At 44.2% G+C, this 20,711-nt stretch overlaps 1 protein-coding gene across 1 annotated transcript in view; it reads right to left on the reverse strand.

The window, feature by feature from the left end:
* HCN1 (hyperpolarization activated cyclic nucleotide gated potassium channel 1) overlaps positions 1–17,985 on the reverse strand; it is a 581,473-nt gene extending 563,488 nt beyond the window's left edge. Inside the window, exon 1 of the mRNA XM_040339190.1 lies at positions 17,470–17,985. Within this exon, the coding sequence (XP_040195124.1) occupies positions 17,470–17,813 (344 nt within the window). The 5' untranslated portion in view covers positions 17,814–17,985. The remainder of the gene's footprint in view (positions 1–17,469) is intronic.
* Positions 17,986–20,711: the final 2,726 nt, after the last annotated feature.

Here is a 20,711-nt window from a genome sequence, read left to right on the forward strand (position 1 = left end):
GGAGATCACAGCAGAATTACAGCTACTTCAAAGCAAAAACGAACAATGAGGACATGAAACCAGGACTGCAGTAAGGTAAAGGAAGCTATTTAGCTAAAAAAAAAAAAATCCTTTAGTGATCCTTGTAAAGATAGTTTTCTATTTAAGATGCATTAATAATTGAGTTCACTCAGGAGGCTGTATATTATGCAATATTTACATTTTTGGTAAACTCATTCAATTAATCCAAGCTCTCCAAGCCTAAATAACAAGCCCATATAACATGCACTGCATTGATGCATTCACACAATTTCACACTAACCATGAGATAAACCAAAGTTCAGGAATATTCCTTTATTCCATTGTTTTGTAAATCTTTGAACACTGCAAACTGTATGATTGAATCAGTTTTACTAACCTGACAGCTTATCATTCTAAATAGGAAACCTTTAGTTTGTTTGCAAATATTAAAGATTTTAACTACCACCAAGAACATTTAAAGAGCACCTGTCGCTTCTGCCCCTCCAATGCTATGGAGCCGAGTTGGGGCCATCTTCCCCTCACTCGGCATCCAGGCTCAGAGGAGAGCGGACGCGATCATCTCTGCCGCTACTGGCGGCTCCAGTAAGCGTCGGAGACGACTGGAGCATGGTGAGAGTGGGGGGGGCTTCTCTCCTGCCCCCGATAAAAGTGATCTCCTGGCGAATTCGCTGCAGAGACCAAATTTTATCTGAAAGCGGGCTGCCCGATGAAGTAGAAGCATGCATATGTACTCAGTACTTGGTTTGGGCCCCTGTTTGCAGCAATTACTGCCTCAATGCGGCGTGGCATGGAAGCGATCAGCCTGTGGCACTGCTGAGGTGATATGGAAGACCAGGATGCTTCAATAGCGCCCTTCAGCTCTTCTGCATTGTTCGGTCTCATGTCTCTCATCTTTCTCTTGGCAATGGCCCATATATCCTCTATGGGGTTCAGGTCAGGAGAGTTTGCTCATATATTAGTTTCACCTTTTAAGTTGCATTAGTGAAATAAATGAACTTTTGCACGATATTCTAATTTATCGAGTATCACCTGTAAGGGCTGATAATTCTGTAGTCCAAGATAAGTGCTAGGAGGGCTCTTTAAGACAACAAAATAAGTGTGCAGAAGACACAGAGCAGCTCTGAACAAGGTCTTTTTTTATAATATTTCTCATTAGTAAAAAAGAATATAAAAAAAAGGTCATAAACCTATTTTCTGCACACAAAAATGTTTTACCTTGTAAAAGTAGCAGTGACATCACTATGCAGAGAGCAGAGCCATGGGAGGGTCCCAGCAGGCTCCACCCACTACAGCCTGCCTTCAGAAAATGACAGGAGGGGGCGGAGACAAGACCAGTCATCATGCACAAGGAGAGAGCAGCAGTGATCGGTCTTTATTTCAGGAAGCTCCTGCACAGGAAAAGTTTCACACTGGAATACTGCACCCTAGAGAATAAAATGGCTGTTGTTGCAATATTTTATGTTACACTGTATTTGCGCAGCGATCTTTCAAATACAATTTTTTTTGGAAGAAATACCCTTTCATTCATAAAAAATAAAAATAAACAACAACAAAAAAAAAAAGACAAAAAAAAACTTTTTTTGTATAACGTAAAAGATTATGTTACGCTGAGTAAATAGATACCTAACATGTCATGCTTTAAAATTGCGCACACTCATGGAATGGTGACAAACTACAGTATCTAAAAATCTCCATAGGCAATTTTAATTTTTTTTACCAGTTTAGAGTTACAGAGAAGTTCTAGAATTATGGCTCTATCACAATGATCGTGGCAATACCTCATATGGGTGATTTGGTGTGGTGCGGGCGCGACTTACGTATGGATTCGCTCCTGCGTGAGAGCACAAAAGGAATAGGGCACGTTTTAAAAATAAAAATCATATTAATTTTACTTTATATTCTTTTTTTACACTGTCCCTTAAATTTGAATAAAAATGTTTTGATGACTTTTATTGCTGTCACAAGAAAAGTAAACATCCCTTGTGACAGTAATGGGCAGTGACAGGTCCTCTGTATGGAGAGATCGTGGTCTATAAGACCCCAAACCCCTCCTTTGAACTTGAAAGTATTCAAAACGCCAAAACCGGCGTTTTTGAATACTTTCTATAATTTTTTTTTAAACTGGTGCCTTTAAGATTGGCGCAACAAGAGTATCAGGCTACAACTATATCAGAAATTGAGGATTTAAACGGACAGAAAGTAAAAGAACCGGAAGAGATATTGGAGGCTTTCAGAGAATACTATAGTACACTATATGCTTCTTCCCTGCCGCCTGACTTCCGCGGCTATGACGGACCTATTGGACCGGATAGCCCTAGGGTGGCTGTCTGATGGGGAGAGAAGAGCATTGGTTTGCCCCATTATGGCCGAGGAGATTATAGAGGTTATACGTACATTCCCGGGGGAAAAAGCACCAGGGCCAGACGGAATTCCAGCAGAATTTTATAAAAAATATGGTGCATTAATAGCTTCCAAATTAGCAGAAGTATTTACAAGCGGGTTAAAGTGGAGTTCCACCCATAAATATAACATTACATCAGTAGTTTTAAAAAAATGTCATTAGTCCTTTAAGGAAACATTTTTTTTTTTAGATGCCTTCAAAGTGTTGTTGCTAGGCAGAATAGTTAATCTTCCCTCTTCCTGCACCTAGGTGCTTAAGCTTCCTAACCTACACCGCACAGACTCCTGGGAATGTAGTGGGTGTAACTTTCCAGGAGTCTGTGCACTCCCCAGTCTCGAAGAATCATGTGACTTGGACAGTACAGGTGCTGAAACCTGATCTGAAACCTATTACACTGCTTGTGCAGCACTGAGCATGTGCGAGATCTGCAAAACTGAAATCCAGGAAGTCATACAGTCTGGATTCATGATGCCCACACTTAAGATGGCCCCAGTCAATTTCTATTTTATAAAGTGTCTAAATGCTGTAACAACCTAACAAAACGGACCTTCGTTTACAGACTAACTTTACTAGAATACATTAAGCTTGTGTATTACATGGGGTATTTATATTTAAAAAGTGAAATTGTGGACGGAACTCCGCTTTAAGGAAAGGGGCCCTCCCAGATTCAATGAGAGAAGCACATATAACACTAATACACAAGGAAGCAAAAGATCCAAAATTGTGTTCATCATATAGGCCAATAGCGCTATTAAACATTGATTTAAAAATCTTGACGAAGATACTAACATTAAGATTACAACCCCTGCTCAGAAATATAATAGACCCTGACCAGACAGGATTTATGCCACAGAGAACAACAGATATTAACTTAGGCTCTACACAAATATACATACCCACCATATGCAGGAGGGTTCCAGGACAGTGGCCTCCCTAGACATAGAGAAGGCCTTCGACACAGTTGAATGGCCTTTTCTGTGGGAAATACTTAGAAGGATAGGATTTATCAAGTGGGTCAAAATAATTTACGGGAGACCCATGTCAGCAGTTAAGTTGGGAGTAAAATGATCATCCTTTTTTCAGCTATATAGAGGTACGAGACAGGGCTGCCCACTCTCCCCAGCGCTATTTGCAATAGCAATAGAGCCAGTGGCAGAGGCTCTAAGGACCACACCAAACATTAAGGGACTCCGAGTAGGGGGGCTGGAGGAGAGGGTAGCCTTATATGCGGACGATATGCTGCTGTTTCTAAGAGACGCAGGCCCGTCTTTGGAGGGAGCTCTAAAGCTGTTAAATGCATTCTCACCATTTACAGGGCTGAAAGTAAATTGGGGCAAGTCCCTATTATTCTCCATTGATCAAGGAGCACAGGAAACTGCTGCTCCAAACATACCCTTGAAATGGGTGGCGGAATTTAAATATCTGGGTATAATTATATCTAGACAGGTTGAGGATTTTTGAAGGTTAAACTTAGATCCAGTGGTACAGGAGCTTGGGAGGAAATGAAAGATATGGGGGACATTGCCCCTGTCACTAATAGGACGCGTAAATCTGGTAAAAATTAAGATTCTACCTAAGTTTCTGTATCTATTCAGGAACTCTCCACAGTGGGTGCCAAAGAATTTTTTTGTGCAGCTACATGGAATGTTATCCACATTTATTTGGGCAAATAAACCAGCCAGAATTAAATGAACAACGCTGATGAGACCGGAAGCACAGGGAGGGCTGGCCTTTCCAGATTTTTATAAATATTATATGGCTACACAATTAGTGACGGCTGGGAGATGGTTAAACCCGGAGGGGTATGATTCAGCTACCATGTTAGAAGCAGCAGTGGTCCAATCAGTGGAGGCATTGCAGGGATTATTGTATAGAGGGATCAAAACTAGACGAGATCTAACCCCTGCAATGATGACAACAGTAAAAATATGGAAAGCCACTATAGGAAAAGAAGGAGATTTAAAAACAAACTTATCACCAAATACCCCATTATGGAGAAACCCGGAGTTACCACATCTGGATTCGATCCAGGATCCAGGGGCGTGGACTAGATATGGGATAAAGAAGTTGTCCCAAGTATTACAAGGGGAGAAGTTTCTCTCATACATAGAAATAAGACAACTTTGGAATATTCCGGAAAGCTATGCATTTAGGTATAGGCAGCTTATCCATGCCTTACTAGCCCAATTTCCAGACGGGACCCCGCAATTAATGGAATCAGGTTTGGAGCAAATGGCAAAAAAAAGAAAAAAAATTATATGTATTTAATGAAGATTACATCTTCGGACACAAATAAACTAAGGGAAAACTGCCATAGGGATGTCCCGAATTTAACGGAGAGGTGGGAGGAGGTGTGGAGGTTTCCATTACAGATACTTGTATCAATCCAAAATAAATTAATACAATTTAAAATTCTACATAGAAGCCATTATACACCATATAAGCTACATAAGATTTCCCCGACAAATCCTCAGAATTGTTGGAGATGTGCAGACATCCCAGGAGATTTCATGCATATATTTTGGCTATGCCCAAAGATAGTGGTATTTTGGAGAGAGATCTTGAGAATGATTGCCATAGTGATATCAATAAGATTGGAACAAGAAGCAGAGATCTGCCTGTTAGGATTGGTAGGGGAAAACAGTATGTCGGTGGGAAGGAGAACACAGATAGGTTTACTACTGTTCTATGCCAGAAAGACAATAGTACTAAACTGGAAAAACACAGAAGCTCCCTCGGTAGTACACTGGAAAAACTTGGTAAACAGTAATTTGACATTGTATAGAGAGGCATATCGGAATAGAGGACATGGAGAGAAATATGAGAGACTATGGGCAAGCTGGATAGAGAATTCCATGACAGCATCAGGATAAATGGGGAATAAGGGGAGGTTAACCACACCATTGAATGAAGGGAGAGAGGGAAAGGTAAAGGTATTGAGTGAGATAAAGGGATGAATTTAAAGTGTATGGAGGCTCTAGAGGAGAGCAGATAAATGCAAATGGAAAATGTATATGTAAATGTATATGTATGGTTTTATATTTTGTATGGAATATTTTCAGAAAAAAATAATAAAGAGATTTATAAAAAAAAATGGTGCCTTTAAAGTGGTTGTAAACCCTCCAGGCTTACCTGTAGGTGTTTGCAATATCTCCTAAATCTACACGGTTTAGGAGATATTTGCCAAAAAGTGTACACCGATGTCCGTAGACATCGGCGCAGGTGCATTGTAAATGCAGTTTTTAAGAACAGATAATGTCATTTTTTACAGCTCCCATGTGCATGCACGGAGTGACGTCATCGCCGCTCCAGCCAATCACAGCGTCGGAGCGGCGATACCCGGAAGTAACCTCTGGGAGAGATGGCTGCGGCTGGAGAGGGAGACGAGGACGGCATCGGGGGCTTCGATCTAAGGTTAGTAATACTCCAGCTAATAAGGTTAAAAATCTGGGTATCATTTTTGATTCTTTCTAGGGCTCCCACAGAAGTGGACAAAACGGTTGCAGATCACACAGAACCATGCAGGTAGACTAGTCACAAACTGCCCAAGGCGGAATCACATCTCCCCGGTGCTTAAGGATCTACACTGGCTCCCGATAGCAAAACAGGTCAAGTTCAAGGCTCTGTCTGGTGTTTCGGATCTATTGGCAACTAGGCCCGATGTACTTATCGAATATGACACAACACTACTGTCCACCCAGAGAGCTTTGTTCAACTGACGCCCTGTTAGCGATTATTCAACCTAGTCGCTTAGCTTCAAAGGGTGGCCGTCGGCTCCAAACACTGGGGAATTCTCTTTGGAATCAGCTCCCTCATCAGCTCCGATAATCCTCCTCCTTGATGGCCTTCCGTAAAGGCTTGAAAACACTGCTTTTTTCACAAGCCTACAGATAGACACTTGGCCATCCAAGCTCTTAGCAGGACGCTGCCTTAATCCCAGGCTGCGGTCCATAGTCAGGGAGTAGGGATAGGCTCCTTGTGTCCTGCCCCCCCTCCCCTCCCTTCTTTTTATATTTCTGTTTACTTCTTGCTTGTTCCCCTCTTTTACTTAGATGTCTTAGGCCTCGTACACACGGCCGAGGAACTCGACGTGCCAAACACATCGAGTTCCTCGGCCAGTTCAGCACTGAAGCCGCCGAGGAGCTCGGCGGGGCGAGAGCTCCCATTGAACAACGAGGAAATAGAGAACATGTTCTCTATTTCCTCGCCGAGCTCCTCGTCGGCTTCCTCGGCCGAAAGTGTACACACGGCCGGGTTTCTCGGCAGAATTCAGCCAGGAACTCGGTCGGAAGCTGAATTCTGCCGAGCAAACTGGTCGTGTGTACGGGGCCTCAGTCTCTTCTCTTTGCTCCTGGGAACTGGATACCCCCAGCTTGTTGGTAAGCGTTTTACTGTACTCTGGGGGTGACCGGGGATTTTTTTTTTTTAATTGCTTAATTAGTGAAGAAGATCACTGTATAAGCAATTGTTTTAGCTGTTAAGAATGAGTTAACCATTCATGAACAGCTTGCTTTTGATTGTGATCTGTAACTGGCTACAGCTAATCACCTGGTACAGGTAGCCAGGTACCATGTGATTGCTGCGGGCCAATCCTAGATCACAAGCTGTTCATAAATGAAAAGCTATTCATGACAGATTGTTTACATTGGTTTAATGTGATCGCCATGACCAATCATAGTGATCACATGATACCCGATTACTAGTAACTGCAATCCGCTGTGTTGACCGCAGGAGGGGTGCTCTGTGTGCTCCTAACCCAGAGCAAGCACAATCACGTAAATGCAAGCAACTGTGCCTGCGCGGGATGCCGCACAACAGTATATTTACGGTGGCGGTTCGGAAAGTGGTTAAGAATCTTTTACACCAGGTGCGTTTTTAAATGCAGCATGAACAGAGTCAAACTCAGTAATGCAGATACTAGGTTGATACTAGACACCTATCTCACCGCACTTTCAGTGTTACTTACAACTCCACTCCAACTCCTCTTACCGTTGGGGTCCCCCAAGGTTCTGTCCTTGGACCTCTGCTATTCTCGATCTACACATCCTCCCTGGGTCAGCTGATATCCTCCCATGGCTTCCACTACCATTTGTATGCTGATGACACCCAAATCTATCTCTCTGCCCCTCAGCTCACCCAATCAATCTCCTTACGCATCACTGATTTACTAACAGACATATCAGCCTGGATGTCAAACCACTTCCTCAAACTGAATCTATTTCTTCCCCTGACTTCTCTATCAAGATCAATGGCACATCTATCAGTCCGTCCCCACATGCCAGGGTGATAGGGGTAACCTTAGACTCCCGAACTGTCCTTTCAGGCCGACATCCAATCCCTGTCCAAATCATGCCGCCTTGCCTCTGCAACATTTCCAGAATACGCCCCTTTTCAACTAATGACACCTCCAAGCTTTTAATTCACTCCCTGTTCATCTCTCGCCTCGACTACTGCAACTCCCTCCTCATTGGATACCTTTACATAGACTATCCCCCCTTCAGTCCATTATGAATGCCACTACCTTACTAACCATTCAGTGTCCTCCACCCCTCTCTGCCATTCCCTCCACTGGCTCCCACTCACCCAACGAATACAATTCAAAGTACTAACAATAATTTACAAAGCCATCCACAACTCGGCCCCCAACTACATCACTAACCTAGTCCAAAAATACCAACCAAGCCGCTCTCTTTGATCCTCCCATAACCTCCTGCTCTCTAGCTCCCTTGTCACCTCCTCCCATGCTCGCCTCCAGGATTTCTCCAAAGCTTCTCCCATCCTTTGAAACTCCCTACCCCAATCTAACCTATCCATATTTAGACGATCCCTGAAAACTCTTCTCTTTAAAGTAGGGCTGCAACTAACGATTATTTTCATAATCGATTTGTTGGCCGATTATTGTTTTGATTAATCGATTAATCGGATAATAGCCTTAAAAAAAAATTTGCATTTTTTTTTTTTTGGCCCAATGTGTTGTTGGGCAGATTAAAAAACACAAGTTGCCACAAAAACCCATTACATACTTTTCTGCAGCTTCTCCATTGAAGTATATTGAACCAAAAAACAATAGCACCGCTTTGCGTTAAAAAGTCCTTGCCCTTTCCAAATCCGCAGCAGCTGAAAAAAAATCATGAATGTGAACGTGTCCAATAGGAAAACATGTAAATGAACTGTAGTGTGTTTCTGCAAAAAGCACCAAAAAACAGAGGTGTGACCCGGCCTGAGATGTTTAGTAACATAATGAGGTTAAAAAAACAAAAATAAGTAAAAAAAAAAAAAAGCAAATAATCGCTACTGTAAGGGGTTAATTTTTTTACTGTGGAACAGTGAAAGTAATAATTACAGTAGCGATATGCTTTTTTGTACTATAAAGGGCTCATTTTAGTTTTTTTAACCCCATTATGTTACTGGCCGATTAATCGATTATGAAAATTGTAATCGATTCATTTCATAATCGATTAGTTGTCGATTAATTGATTAGTTTTTTCGGCCCTACTTTAAAAGAAGCCTATCCTACTTCTCAGGCCCCGTACACACCATAGAATCCATCCGCTGAAAAATCTCAGCGGATCGGTTTCAGCGGATAGATTCTATGGTGTGTACATTCCTGCGGATATTTATCCGCGGAAATTTCCCAATTCAAGCAGATAAAGATTTGTAGACATGTCTACAAATCTATCCGCTTGAATTGATCCCAACGGATTGATCCGCTGGTCTGTACAGACTCACCGGATCAATCCGTCCGAAGGGATCCCCCGCATGCATCGTAATGATTCGACGCATGCGTGGAATTCCTTATATGTCAGCGTCGTCATCATCGCGGCGACGGCGCGACACGTCATCGCGAGGGGATTTCGGCGCGGATTTCGATCCTATGGTGAGTACACTCCATCGGATCCAAATCCGCTGAAATCCTCCAGAAGATTTATCCGCGGAAACGGTCCGCTGGACCGTATCCGCGGATAAATCCTCTCGTGTGTACTAGGCCTCACACTGTTTTACTTCCTCCATCAGCTCATCCCCCACAGCTATTACATTTTGTATCAATTGACCCTCCCTTTTTAGATTGTAAGCTCTAATGAGCAGGGCCCTCTAATTCCTCTTGTACCAAATTGTAATGTAACTGTAATGTCTTCCTTTATTTTGTTAAGCGCTGCACAAACTGTTGGCGCTATATAAAACCTGTATAATAATTATAATAGATTGTAAGTGCTCATGAGAAGGGCCCCCTAACCCTCTTGTATTTTGTTGTATTATAACTGTATTGTCTCACTTTACATTGCAAAAACTGTTGGCTTTATATAAATCCTGATTATTATTATTATTATTATTATTATTATTATTATTATTATTATATTAATAATAAAAATGCAAATTAACAATCAGAAAAAGACAGGCCACTTTCTAGAGACAAAACAAAAAACAAAAAAAACACAGTTGTGCCTTAGCAATCAATTTGAAGTGGTATTTAACCCAAAACCAAAAATGTAATATATTGCAGGGTGCCAATCATTAGATGTGGTGGCTGCATCAGTCTGACACACACATCATGGGCCTCTCTGGTATCACAACAGTTAAATTCTCAAGCAATCCTTCAGAACAGTTCCTCCTCTAAACCCCATGATAAACCCTGCAGCTGATCTGTACAGACAGGAGCCCATGCCAGAGACCGATCAGCACCATGGACAGCAACAGCATCCAAACCACACCTGAGGCACTGCATGGTAATGAGCGCTCTGATCGGTTCATTCCACAACTCACTCCAAAAACTGGCATGTCCTATTCTCATAGAAGCCGATTTACTAAAACTGGAGAGAGCAAAATCTGGTGCAGCTGTGCATGGTAGCCAATCAGCTTCTATCTTCAACTTGTTCAATTAGGCTTTCACAAAAAAAAAAAAAAAAAACTGGAAGCTGATTGGTTTCTATGCAGAGCTACACCAGATTTTGCTCTCTCCAGTTTTAGTAAATCAACCCCATAGTGTCCTTGTACACAGGCAGTGCAATCAGCTCCAGCTCTGAATTGGAATAGGCTAATGTTTAGTATAGAATTACACAATATGACGATAGATAAATATGTCATACATCACTGTAATACACAATAGAAAAATAGATATATACACACACATATGTGAATACAGATAATCAGATAAAGAGCGGTAACACACATGTATGCATAGATCCTGTTGCGATAGATAAGGCAGAAGCAAAGATAGATAGAGTTACATAGTTGCATAGTTAGTCAGGTTGAAAAAAAGACACAAGTCCATCTAGTTCAATCATAAAAATAAAATAAAAAATATCGTACAATCCCATATACCCAATTCTATACCCACAGCTGATAGATATACAGACAGATAGCCCTGTTGATGCACACAAGATATTGGGACAGTTCACATCTGTGGCGCAACGCTACTGCCACCTCCTGAATGTCTTTTTTTTTCCTCCTTAGTTTTTTTTTACTTTTTTTTTATATTGCCAGAACGGCAATTTTACATTGCGGGACCCCATCGCAACGGCAAGCGAAGCGTTCACTTTTATAGCAGTAGAATGGCTTCAATAAAAGGAGTTTAACAGGCAGTGCCTCCTGTCTGCACCCCAAGTTAAAAATCAGGCTTGGCACGTGTATGTTCCTGTCAGACTGAACTGGGCAGGTGACCAGGGGGTGGTAAAACCAAAGCTTAAAGTGGAGGTTCACCCACAAAGTTAATTTTTAACATTAGATTGATGCTCGTTTTGTCAAGGGGAATCGGGTGTTTTTTTTTACAATCGAAGCAGTACTTACCGTTTTAGAGATAGATCTTTTCCGCTGCTTCCGGGTATGGGCTGCAGGACTGGGCGTTCCTACTTGATTGACAGGCTTCCGACGGTCGCATACATCGCGTCACGATTTTCCGAAAGTAGTCATCCGTCTGTGCGTAGGCGCGGTATAGAGCCGCACCGACGTTCGGCTTCTTTCGGCTACTCGTGACGCGATGTATGCGACCGTCGGAAGCCTGTCGATCAAATAGGAACGCCCAGTCCCGAAGACCATACCAGAAGTGGCGGAGAAGATCGCTCTCTAAAACGGTAAGTAATGCTTCGATTTTAAAAAGAACACCCGATTCCCCTAGACAAAATGAGCATCAATCTAATGTTAAAAAAAAAAATTGGGTGAACTCCCGCTTTAATAGCCTGTCTTTACTGCTTCCAGTGTGGAAAAGGTGTATTATGATAAAGAAGTATACTTATGTATCTTGAGTTAGAAATGTATCAGATATTGAGAATAAAAATCTATGTACATAATAGGGGAGATTTACTAAATCTGGTGCATCTGTGCATAGTGACCAATCAGCTTCTAACTTCAGCTTGTTCAATTAGGCTTTCACTATAAAACCTGGAAGCCGATTGGTTACTATGCAGATCTGCATTAGATTCTGTGTGTACAGATTTAGTAAATCTCCCCCATAGATTCTGCAGGATACATAGAGAGACAGACATTCAGAATGAAAGATGGATTTTGTATTGATAAATCCTGTGGATACATATAGGATAAAGATAGAGAAAGAGGATCCATACTGTATGTATACATAGATCCTGATGATGCAGATACATACATACATACATACATACATACATACTCTATACCATGTGTTAAAGCGGGAGTTCACCCGAAAAAAAAATGTTAACATTAGATTGAGGATCATTTTGTCAAGGGGAATCGGGTAGTTTTTTTTAAATCGAAGCTGTACTTACCGTTTTAGAGAGCGATCTTCTCCGCCGCTTTCGGGTATGGTCTTCGGGACTGGGCGTTCCTATTTGATTGACAGTCTTCCGACGGTCGCATACATCGCGTCACGATTAGCCGAAAGAAGCCGAACGTCGGTGCGGCTCTATACGGCGCCTGCGCACCGACGTTCGGCTACTTTCGGAAAATCGTGACGCGATAGACGCGACCGTCGGAAGCCTGTCAATCAAATAGGAACACCCAGTCCCACAGCCCATACCCGGAAGCGGCGGAAAAGATCGCTCTCTAAAACGGTAAGTACTGCTTCGTTTTTAAAAAAAACTACCCGATTCCCCTTCACAAAATGAGCCTCAATCTAATGTTAAAAATTAACATTTCCGGGTGAACCTCCACTTTAACTTTGCCCATTGTTAATATTTCAGAGCTCAGGACGACACATGTGCAGGTGTTTGCTGCTATTCACTTGTGGACTATAAATAAAATCTACAATACAGTCATATGTATGACATTTCTACATGAATCTTACAACCAGCATGGTCTAGTTTCAAGGTCACAGCGAGACTATAAATCACAGCAGATATGGGTCGTTTATGAAAGTGACTTTTTTTATGCCCAGAGGCTGAGACTTGGAATAAAGGCATTGCACCCTCCGCACAGTCTAAACACTGAACATACCAAAGGAGACTACAGCATTCGAATGTTTCAAAATACAATTTTTCAAGAAACTGCAACACTGAAAAAAGCAACACTCAATAATAATAATAAACAAAAACAAGAGCATCACATCCTCAATATAATCCAAAACAAAAGGCCGTATAAACCAGACAAGGGTGCCACCTTCTTCCCGAGTCACTAAAGTGCCACATCTGACCTCACATAACTTTGTAGCCAAACTGGGATAACACTTTATATTTGTTACATGTTCCCATTCACATAGCAGAGAATAAAATAAAAACTGCTGCTTACTTTTTTACTCCTAGCTATCTTTCCCCTTCAATGCAATGCTTAGAAGGGGCGGGGGGTATGCTTATAGTAATTAACCCTGTTTGTGCTGTGCTGGAAGATCTCATTATCAGTTGTAAATTAGAGGTGCACACTGTCTATCCTGGACAAAATGTAAATATTAGTTCATATCCAACTCTGAGCGATTCTTTGGGCCAGTCCTCTAGACACCATGTGGAAAAAGAAAATATGGACAGCCGCACTCCAAAAAACCTTGATGGTTGTCTTTATTTAAAAAAAGGAAAAATGCACTACAGGTCACAGCACACAACACAGGAGTAAAACAGCTTACGCGTTTCGCGCTATAAATTAGTGCTTAATCATAGCTATGATTAAGCACTAATTTATAGTGCGAAACGAGTCAGCCGTTTTACTCCCGTGTTGTGTGCTGTGACTTGTAGTGCATTTTTCCTTTTTTTAATAAAAACAACCATCAAGGTTTTTTGGAGTGCGGCTGTCCATATTTTCTTTTTCCATTTGTTGCCTTGTGCATTGCCAGCACCCTTGATCTTCTGAGACCATACTGATCATCCCAACACAATCCACCTGGAGCGGTAACTTTCTTTCCCTCTAGACACCATGTCTGACGCACTAGAGCGCCTTTTCTATCGAATTTTCTTGGCAATTCTTTTTAGGAGGTAAGTCGCCAGGTCTTTTCTCAACCATCCCTAATTGCTTGGGTTTGGGACTGGCATGTGAAGAAGAATGTGATTAAACATTAGCATGGCCAGTTTGTACACATATGCCAAGTGCAATCGGAATAAAAGCCAATTAAGCTACCAGCATGTCTACGCAGTGTGAGAGCAAACTGGATTACCCAGAGAAAACCAACGTGAACACAGGAACATGCAAACTCCATGCAGATTGTATCCATGCAGACATTCAAACTAAGGACTCCAGTACTGCAAACCACTAAGCCACTGTGCCACCCTGTGTGCCCTAACAAAGTGTTAAACATATCAAGACTTGGGTGATACATTGTATGCTGATGCACTTTTTACAAAAGTTTAGGGGACAGACTGAGGAACAGTTTTCTTTTTTTAAACTTTTGTAAAAAGTGCATCAGCATACAATGTATCACCCAAGTCTTGATATATTTAACACTTTGTTAGGGCACACAGGGTGGCACAGTGGCTTAGTGGTTTGCAGTACTGGAGTCCTTAGTTTGAATTTCTGCATAGATACAATCTGCATGGAGTCTGCATGTCCATGTGTTCATGTTGGTTTTCTCTGGGTAGTGGTTTAGCCTTGCAACACTGATCTTTGGTTTAAATTCCAGACAGGACACTAAATGTACATTTACAGTACGTGTTCTCCCTGTGTAGGTCTCCACCCACCCACCATCCAAAGACATGCTGGTATGTGAACTGGCACCTTTCCAAAACATTGGCCCTTGTATGTGTATGCATGAAGGGGAGATGGGGACTTTAGATTGAAAGCTCCTAGAGGGCAGGGACTGATGTGAATGTATAGTGTGTAAAGTGCTGCGTAATAAACATAAATACCTGTAATAAATAAACCATACATAGTACAGCTATTCTAAAACACAACCAGATCCAAGAAACAGCTTAAAATGTAAATAATAAATAGTGAAATAAATACTGAAGACTGAAACCTAACAAACATATGTTGGGGGTTTCTCAAATTTGGCCACAAAGTTGCAGGATTTTCTACATTAAGTGAACCCATAGACACACACAGTCCAGATTAGAAGAAATCCATCCATACATAGACACGCATACAATTCAGAACGTTGAACCCCATCCATCCACACATGTGCAAACCAAATAAGTAGACCCTCTCAATCCACACATGGACAATCCAGGTTGGTGGAGACCATCTACCACACAGAGAATCCAGACTGGTGGACCCCATCCACAAAATCAGCTCAGATAAGTAGAGCCCATACATCACCACACAAATACTCCATATTGGTGGCCCCATCCTTCCACACCTGTACAATCAATATCAGTAGACCTTGTCCAGCCACACATGTACAGTCCATTTTGGTAGATCTCCTCCATCCATGCATTGACAATCTATATAGGTGCCCCCCATATTGATCAATATATGTACAATCCATATTGGTAGACCTCACTCATTCACATATTGGTGGGCCCCATCCAGCCAGAAAACCCCAAATTAGTAGACCCTATCCAACACCACAGGCTTAATCCAGATTGTTGGACCTCATACATTCACATGCCTACAACAGATTGGTAGACATTATTTAGGTGGACCCTCTCAATCCACACAAGGACAATCCAGACCGGTGGACCCCATCTATCCACAGAGACAATCAAGACTGGTGGAACCCACCCATCTATCCACACATAGAAAAAAGACCGGAGGAACCCATTCATCTACACATATAAAAAAAACCCGACAATTGGAGAAGGGTGGGTGGTGGGTGACCCAACAATTGGAGAAGGGTGGTTGGGGGGTGACCCGACAATTGGAGAAGGGTGGTTGGGGGGTGACCCGACAATTGAAGAAGGGTGAAGGGTGGTTGGGGGTGACCCGACAATTGGAGAAGGGTGGTCGGGGGTGACCTGACTATTGGAGTAGGGTGGTCGGGGGTGACCCGACAATTGGAGAAGGGTGGTCGGGGGTGACCTGACTATTGGAGTAGGGTGGTCGGGGGTGACCCGACAATTGGAGATCTACACATAAAAAAAAAAGACCGGTGGAACCCACCCATCCATCCACACATAGAAAAAAAGACCGGAGGAACCCACCCATCCATCCACACATAGAAAAAAAGACCGGAGGAACCCATTCATCTACACATAGAAAAAAAGACCGGAGGAACCCATTCATCTACACATAGAAAAAAAGACCGGTGGAACCCACCCATCCATCCACACATAGAAAAAAAGACCGGTGGAACCCACCCATCCATCCACACATAGAAAAAAAAGACCGGAGGAACCCATTCATCCACACATAGAAAAAAAGACCGGAGGAACCCACCCATCTATCCACACATAGAAAAAAAAGACCGGAGGAACCCATTCATCCACACATAGAAAAAAAAAGACCGGAGGAACCCATTCATCCACACATAGAAAATCAAGACTGAAGGAATGAACCCATCCAGCCACATAAAGACCATGCCTATTGGTGGTTCCCATACAATCCAGACTGTTGGGAGCCCATCAATCCTCACATTTACAAACCAGCCATCCACACAGATTGGTAGACTCCCTTTACCCACACAGACAAACCAGATTGTTGACTCTCATCCATCCACATACAATCTAGATTGGCAAATTCTATCCAGCCACACACCTGCAATCTATATTGGTGGTTCCCATTCATCCACACATAGACAATCCAAATCGGTAGCACCATCCCTCCACACATGTACAATCCACATTGATCGTTCCCATCCACATACAATCCAGATAGGTAGACCCCATTTATCTACACATAGCCAATCCAAATAGTTGGATCCCATCCATCCACACAAGTACAGTCCATAGTAGTGGCCCCTATCCATCCGCATACAATCCAGACTGGTGGAAACTGCAAATGCCATCCAGGCAGGTACAGGATTGCACACTACTTGTGGCATGTACCACCCTGGAGGGACCCGATAATTGGAGGAAGGTAGTGGGGGTGGGGGGGGGTGACCCAACAATTGGAGAAGGTTGGTTGGGGGTGAACCGACAATTGGAGAAGGGTAGTCGAGGGTGACCCGACAATTAGAGGATGGTTGGGGGTGACCCGACAATTGGAGAAGGGAGGTTGGAGGTGACCCGACAATATTAGAAGGGTGGTTGGGGGTGACCCGACAATTGAAGAAGTGTAGTTGGGGGTGACCCGACAATTGAAGAAGGGTGGTTGGTGGTGACCCGACAATTGAAGAAGGGTTAAGGGTGGTTGGGGGTGACCCGACAATTGGAGAAGGGTGGGTGGTGGGTGACCCAACAATTGGAGAAGGGTGGTTGGGGGGTGACCCGACAATTGGAGAAGGGTGGTTGGGGGTGACCCGACAATTGAAGAAGGGTGAAGGGTGGTTGGGGGTGACCCGACAATTGGAGAAGGGTGGTCGGGGGTTACCTGACTATTGGAGTAGGGTGGTCGGGGGTGACCCGACAATTGGAGAAGGGTGGTCGGGGGTGACCTGACTATTGGAGTAGGGTGGTCGGGGGTGACCCGACAATTGGAGAAGGGTATTCGGGGGTGACCCAACAATTGAAGAAGGGTGGTCGGGGGTGACCCGACAATTGGAGTAGGGTGGTCGGGGGTGACCCGACAATTGGAGTAGGGTGGTCGGGGGTGACCCGACAATAGAAGGAGACCGGTTGGTTTACCTGAAGTCACTATAGGGGTGTATGATCCAGACTCCGGCCGTCTTGACCCTCTCCTGCTCCTTCTCCACCGCCTTCTGGCTCCCGAACATGCGGAGGGAGAATTTGTTGACCCCGGGCTGGAGCAGAGAGCTGAACTGTCTCTGCATGAAGCCGTACGGCCGGCCGGGTCCCTCGGCATCCTCGAAGCCGACGCCGGGCTCCTCTCCGTCCCCCTTGAAGCACACCGAGTTGCCATGCTCCTTGACGCTGGCGCTGCTGGCCGTCAGACTTTTCTCCGCTTTTCCCGGGAAGACGTTATTGCCCTCATCCCGGCTGTTGCTGGAGGAGTTGAGTTTGCTCTCCATGCTGGGAGGATGGATGGAAGGAGTGGGGGGGAGATGCAGAGAGAGAAGCAGATCGGGCTCAGCTCTTCTCCTCTGCTGCTCTCATCTGATGCCCTTCAGGAGCTCAGCCTTCTCCTCTGCTGCGGCTGCTGTGCGGAGCCCCGGCTCTAGCGGCTCTGCGACGGCTGCTCTCTGCCGCCATCTACTGGAGCCAAGCCGCCACCGCGCCGTCCTCTCTCTCCCCGGCGTGTGAATACCTGGTGACATTGAGAACAGACCTTGAAAAAACGGCGCTGTGTGCCGGAGAACCCCCCCCCCCCCCATTAATCTCAGCAGGGTGGGGGGCTGGGTACAATACACAGGGGGGGCCTGGCTACAATATTCAAGGGAGAGGGGGGCAATATACAAGGGGCTGAGTATAATATAAAGGGAGGAAGGGGGCTGGGTAAAATATGTAAGGGGGGTGGGGGGTTTACAATGCACAGGGGGGCTGAGTATAGTATGAGGGGGGTTGGGTAAAATATGTAGAGGGCTACAATGCACAGGGGGGCTGAGTATAATATGAATGGGGTTGGGTAAAATATGTAAAGGGGGGGGGGGGGTTACAATATACAGGGGTGGCTGAGTAGATTATGAGGGGGGTTGGGTAAAATATGTAATGGGGGGGGGGGGGGGGTTACAATATACAGGGGTGGCTGAGTAGAAAATGAAGGGGCCTGGGTAAAATATGTAAAGGGGGGGGGGGTTGCAATATACAGGGGTGGCTGAGTATATTATGAGGGGGGTTGGGTAAAATATGTAATGGGGGGGGGGGTTACAATATACAGGGGTGGCTGAGTAGAAAATGAAGGGGCCTGGGTAAAATATGTAAAGGGGGGGGGGGTGCAATATACAGGGGTGGCTGAGTATATTATGAGGGGGGTTGGGTAAAATATGTAAAGGGGGGGTTACAATATACAGGGGTGGCTGAGTATATTATGAGGGGGGTTGGGTAAAATATGTAAAGGGGGGGTTACAATATACAGGGGTGGCTGAGTACAATATGAAGGGGGCTGGGTAAAATATTTGGGGAGGGGGTGTTACAATATACAAAGGTGGCTGAGTAGAAAATTAAGGGGGTTGGGTAAAATATGTAGGGGGGTTACAATATACAGGGCTGGCTGAGTATAATATGAAGGGGGTTGGCTAAAATATGTAAGGGGGGGTTACAATATACAAGGGGGCTGAGTATAATTTGAAGGGGGCTGGCTACAATATGCAAGGGGGAGGAGGACAATACACAAGGGGCTGAGTATAATATGAAGGGAGGAAGGGGGCTGGGTAAAATATGTAAGGGGGGGTTACAATATACAGGGGGCTGGGTACAATATTCAAGGGAGAGGGGGGCAATATACAAGGGGCTGAGTATAATATAAAGGGAGGAAGGGGGCTGGGTAAAATATGTAAGGGGGGTGGGGGGTTTACAATGCACAGGGGGGCTGAGTATAGTATGAGGGGGGTTGGGTAAAATATGTAGAGGGCTACAATGCACAGGGGGGCTGAGTATAATATGAATGGGGTTGGGTAAAATATGTAAAGGGGGGGGGGGGTTACAATATACAGGGGTGGCTGAGTATATTATGAGGGGGGTTGGGTAAAATATGTAATGGGGGGGGGGGGGGTTACAATATACAGGGGTGGCTGAGTAGAAAATGAAGGGGCCTGGGTAAAATATGTAAAGGGGGGGGGGTTGCAATATACAGGGGTGGCTGAGTATATTATGAGGGGGGTTGGGTAAAATATGTAATGGGGGGGGGGGGGTTACAATATACAGGGGTGGCTGAGTAGAAAATGAAGGGGCCTGGGTAAAATATGTAAAGGGGGGGGGGGGGTTGCAATATACAGGGGTGGCTGAGTATATTATGAGGGGGGTTGGGTAAAATATGTAAAGGGGGGGTTACAATATACAGGGGTGGCTGAGTATATTATGAGGGGGGTTGGGTAAAATATGTAAAGGGGGGGTTACAATATACAGGGGTGGCTGAGTACAATATGAAGGGGGCTGGGTAAAATATTTGGGGAGGGGGTGTTACAATATACAAAGGTGGCTGAGTAGAAAATTAAGGGGGTTGGGTAAAATATGTAGGGGGGTTACAATATACAGGGCTGGCTGAGTATAATATGAAGGGGGTTGGCTAAAATATGTAAGGGGGGGTTACAATATACAAGGGGGCTGAGTATAATTTGAAGGGGGCTGGCTACAATATGCAAGGGGGAGGAGGACAATACACAAGGGGCTGAGTATAATATGAAGGGAGGAAGGGGGCTGGGTAAAATATGTAAGGGGGGGTTACAATATACAGGGGGCTGGGTACAATATGCAAGGGGGAGGAGGACAATATACAAGGGGCTGAGTATAATTTGAAGGGAGGAAGGGGGCTGGGTAAAATATGTAAGGGGGGTTACAATATACAGGGGGGGGCTGATTATAATATGAAGGGGGCTGGCTACAATATGCAAGGGGGAGGGGGCAATACACAGGGGACTGTGTATAATAGTATGGGGGGATTACAATATATTATATGGGGGGGTTACAAAATACAAGGGTTGCTGGGTAAAAAATACATGGGGTGAGCATAATATATAAAGGGTGGCTGTGTACAGTATATGAATGTGTGTGTGGGGGGGGGGTACAAAAATAGGGGGGCTGGGGGTATAAAATGAGGGGTGGTGTCTGAGTACAAGATGGGGGGCTGAGTACAAATATATATGGGATCAGGATAAATTATGCACGGGGGACTGAATAAAATATGTTAGGTTGGGGGGTTTGTATTGAATTTGCAGGGATGCCTGGAGTAAATATACAGGAGGGGGGGGGGTCTAGGTAAAACCAGCACTAGAGGAGGATCTAGATAAAATATGCAAGGGAGTCTGGGAAAT

Source organism: Rana temporaria, chromosome 1 (genome assembly GCF_905171775.1).
Source record: "Rana temporaria chromosome 1, aRanTem1.1, whole genome shotgun sequence".
Lineage (NCBI taxonomy): Eukaryota > Metazoa > Chordata > Amphibia > Anura > Ranidae > Rana > Rana temporaria.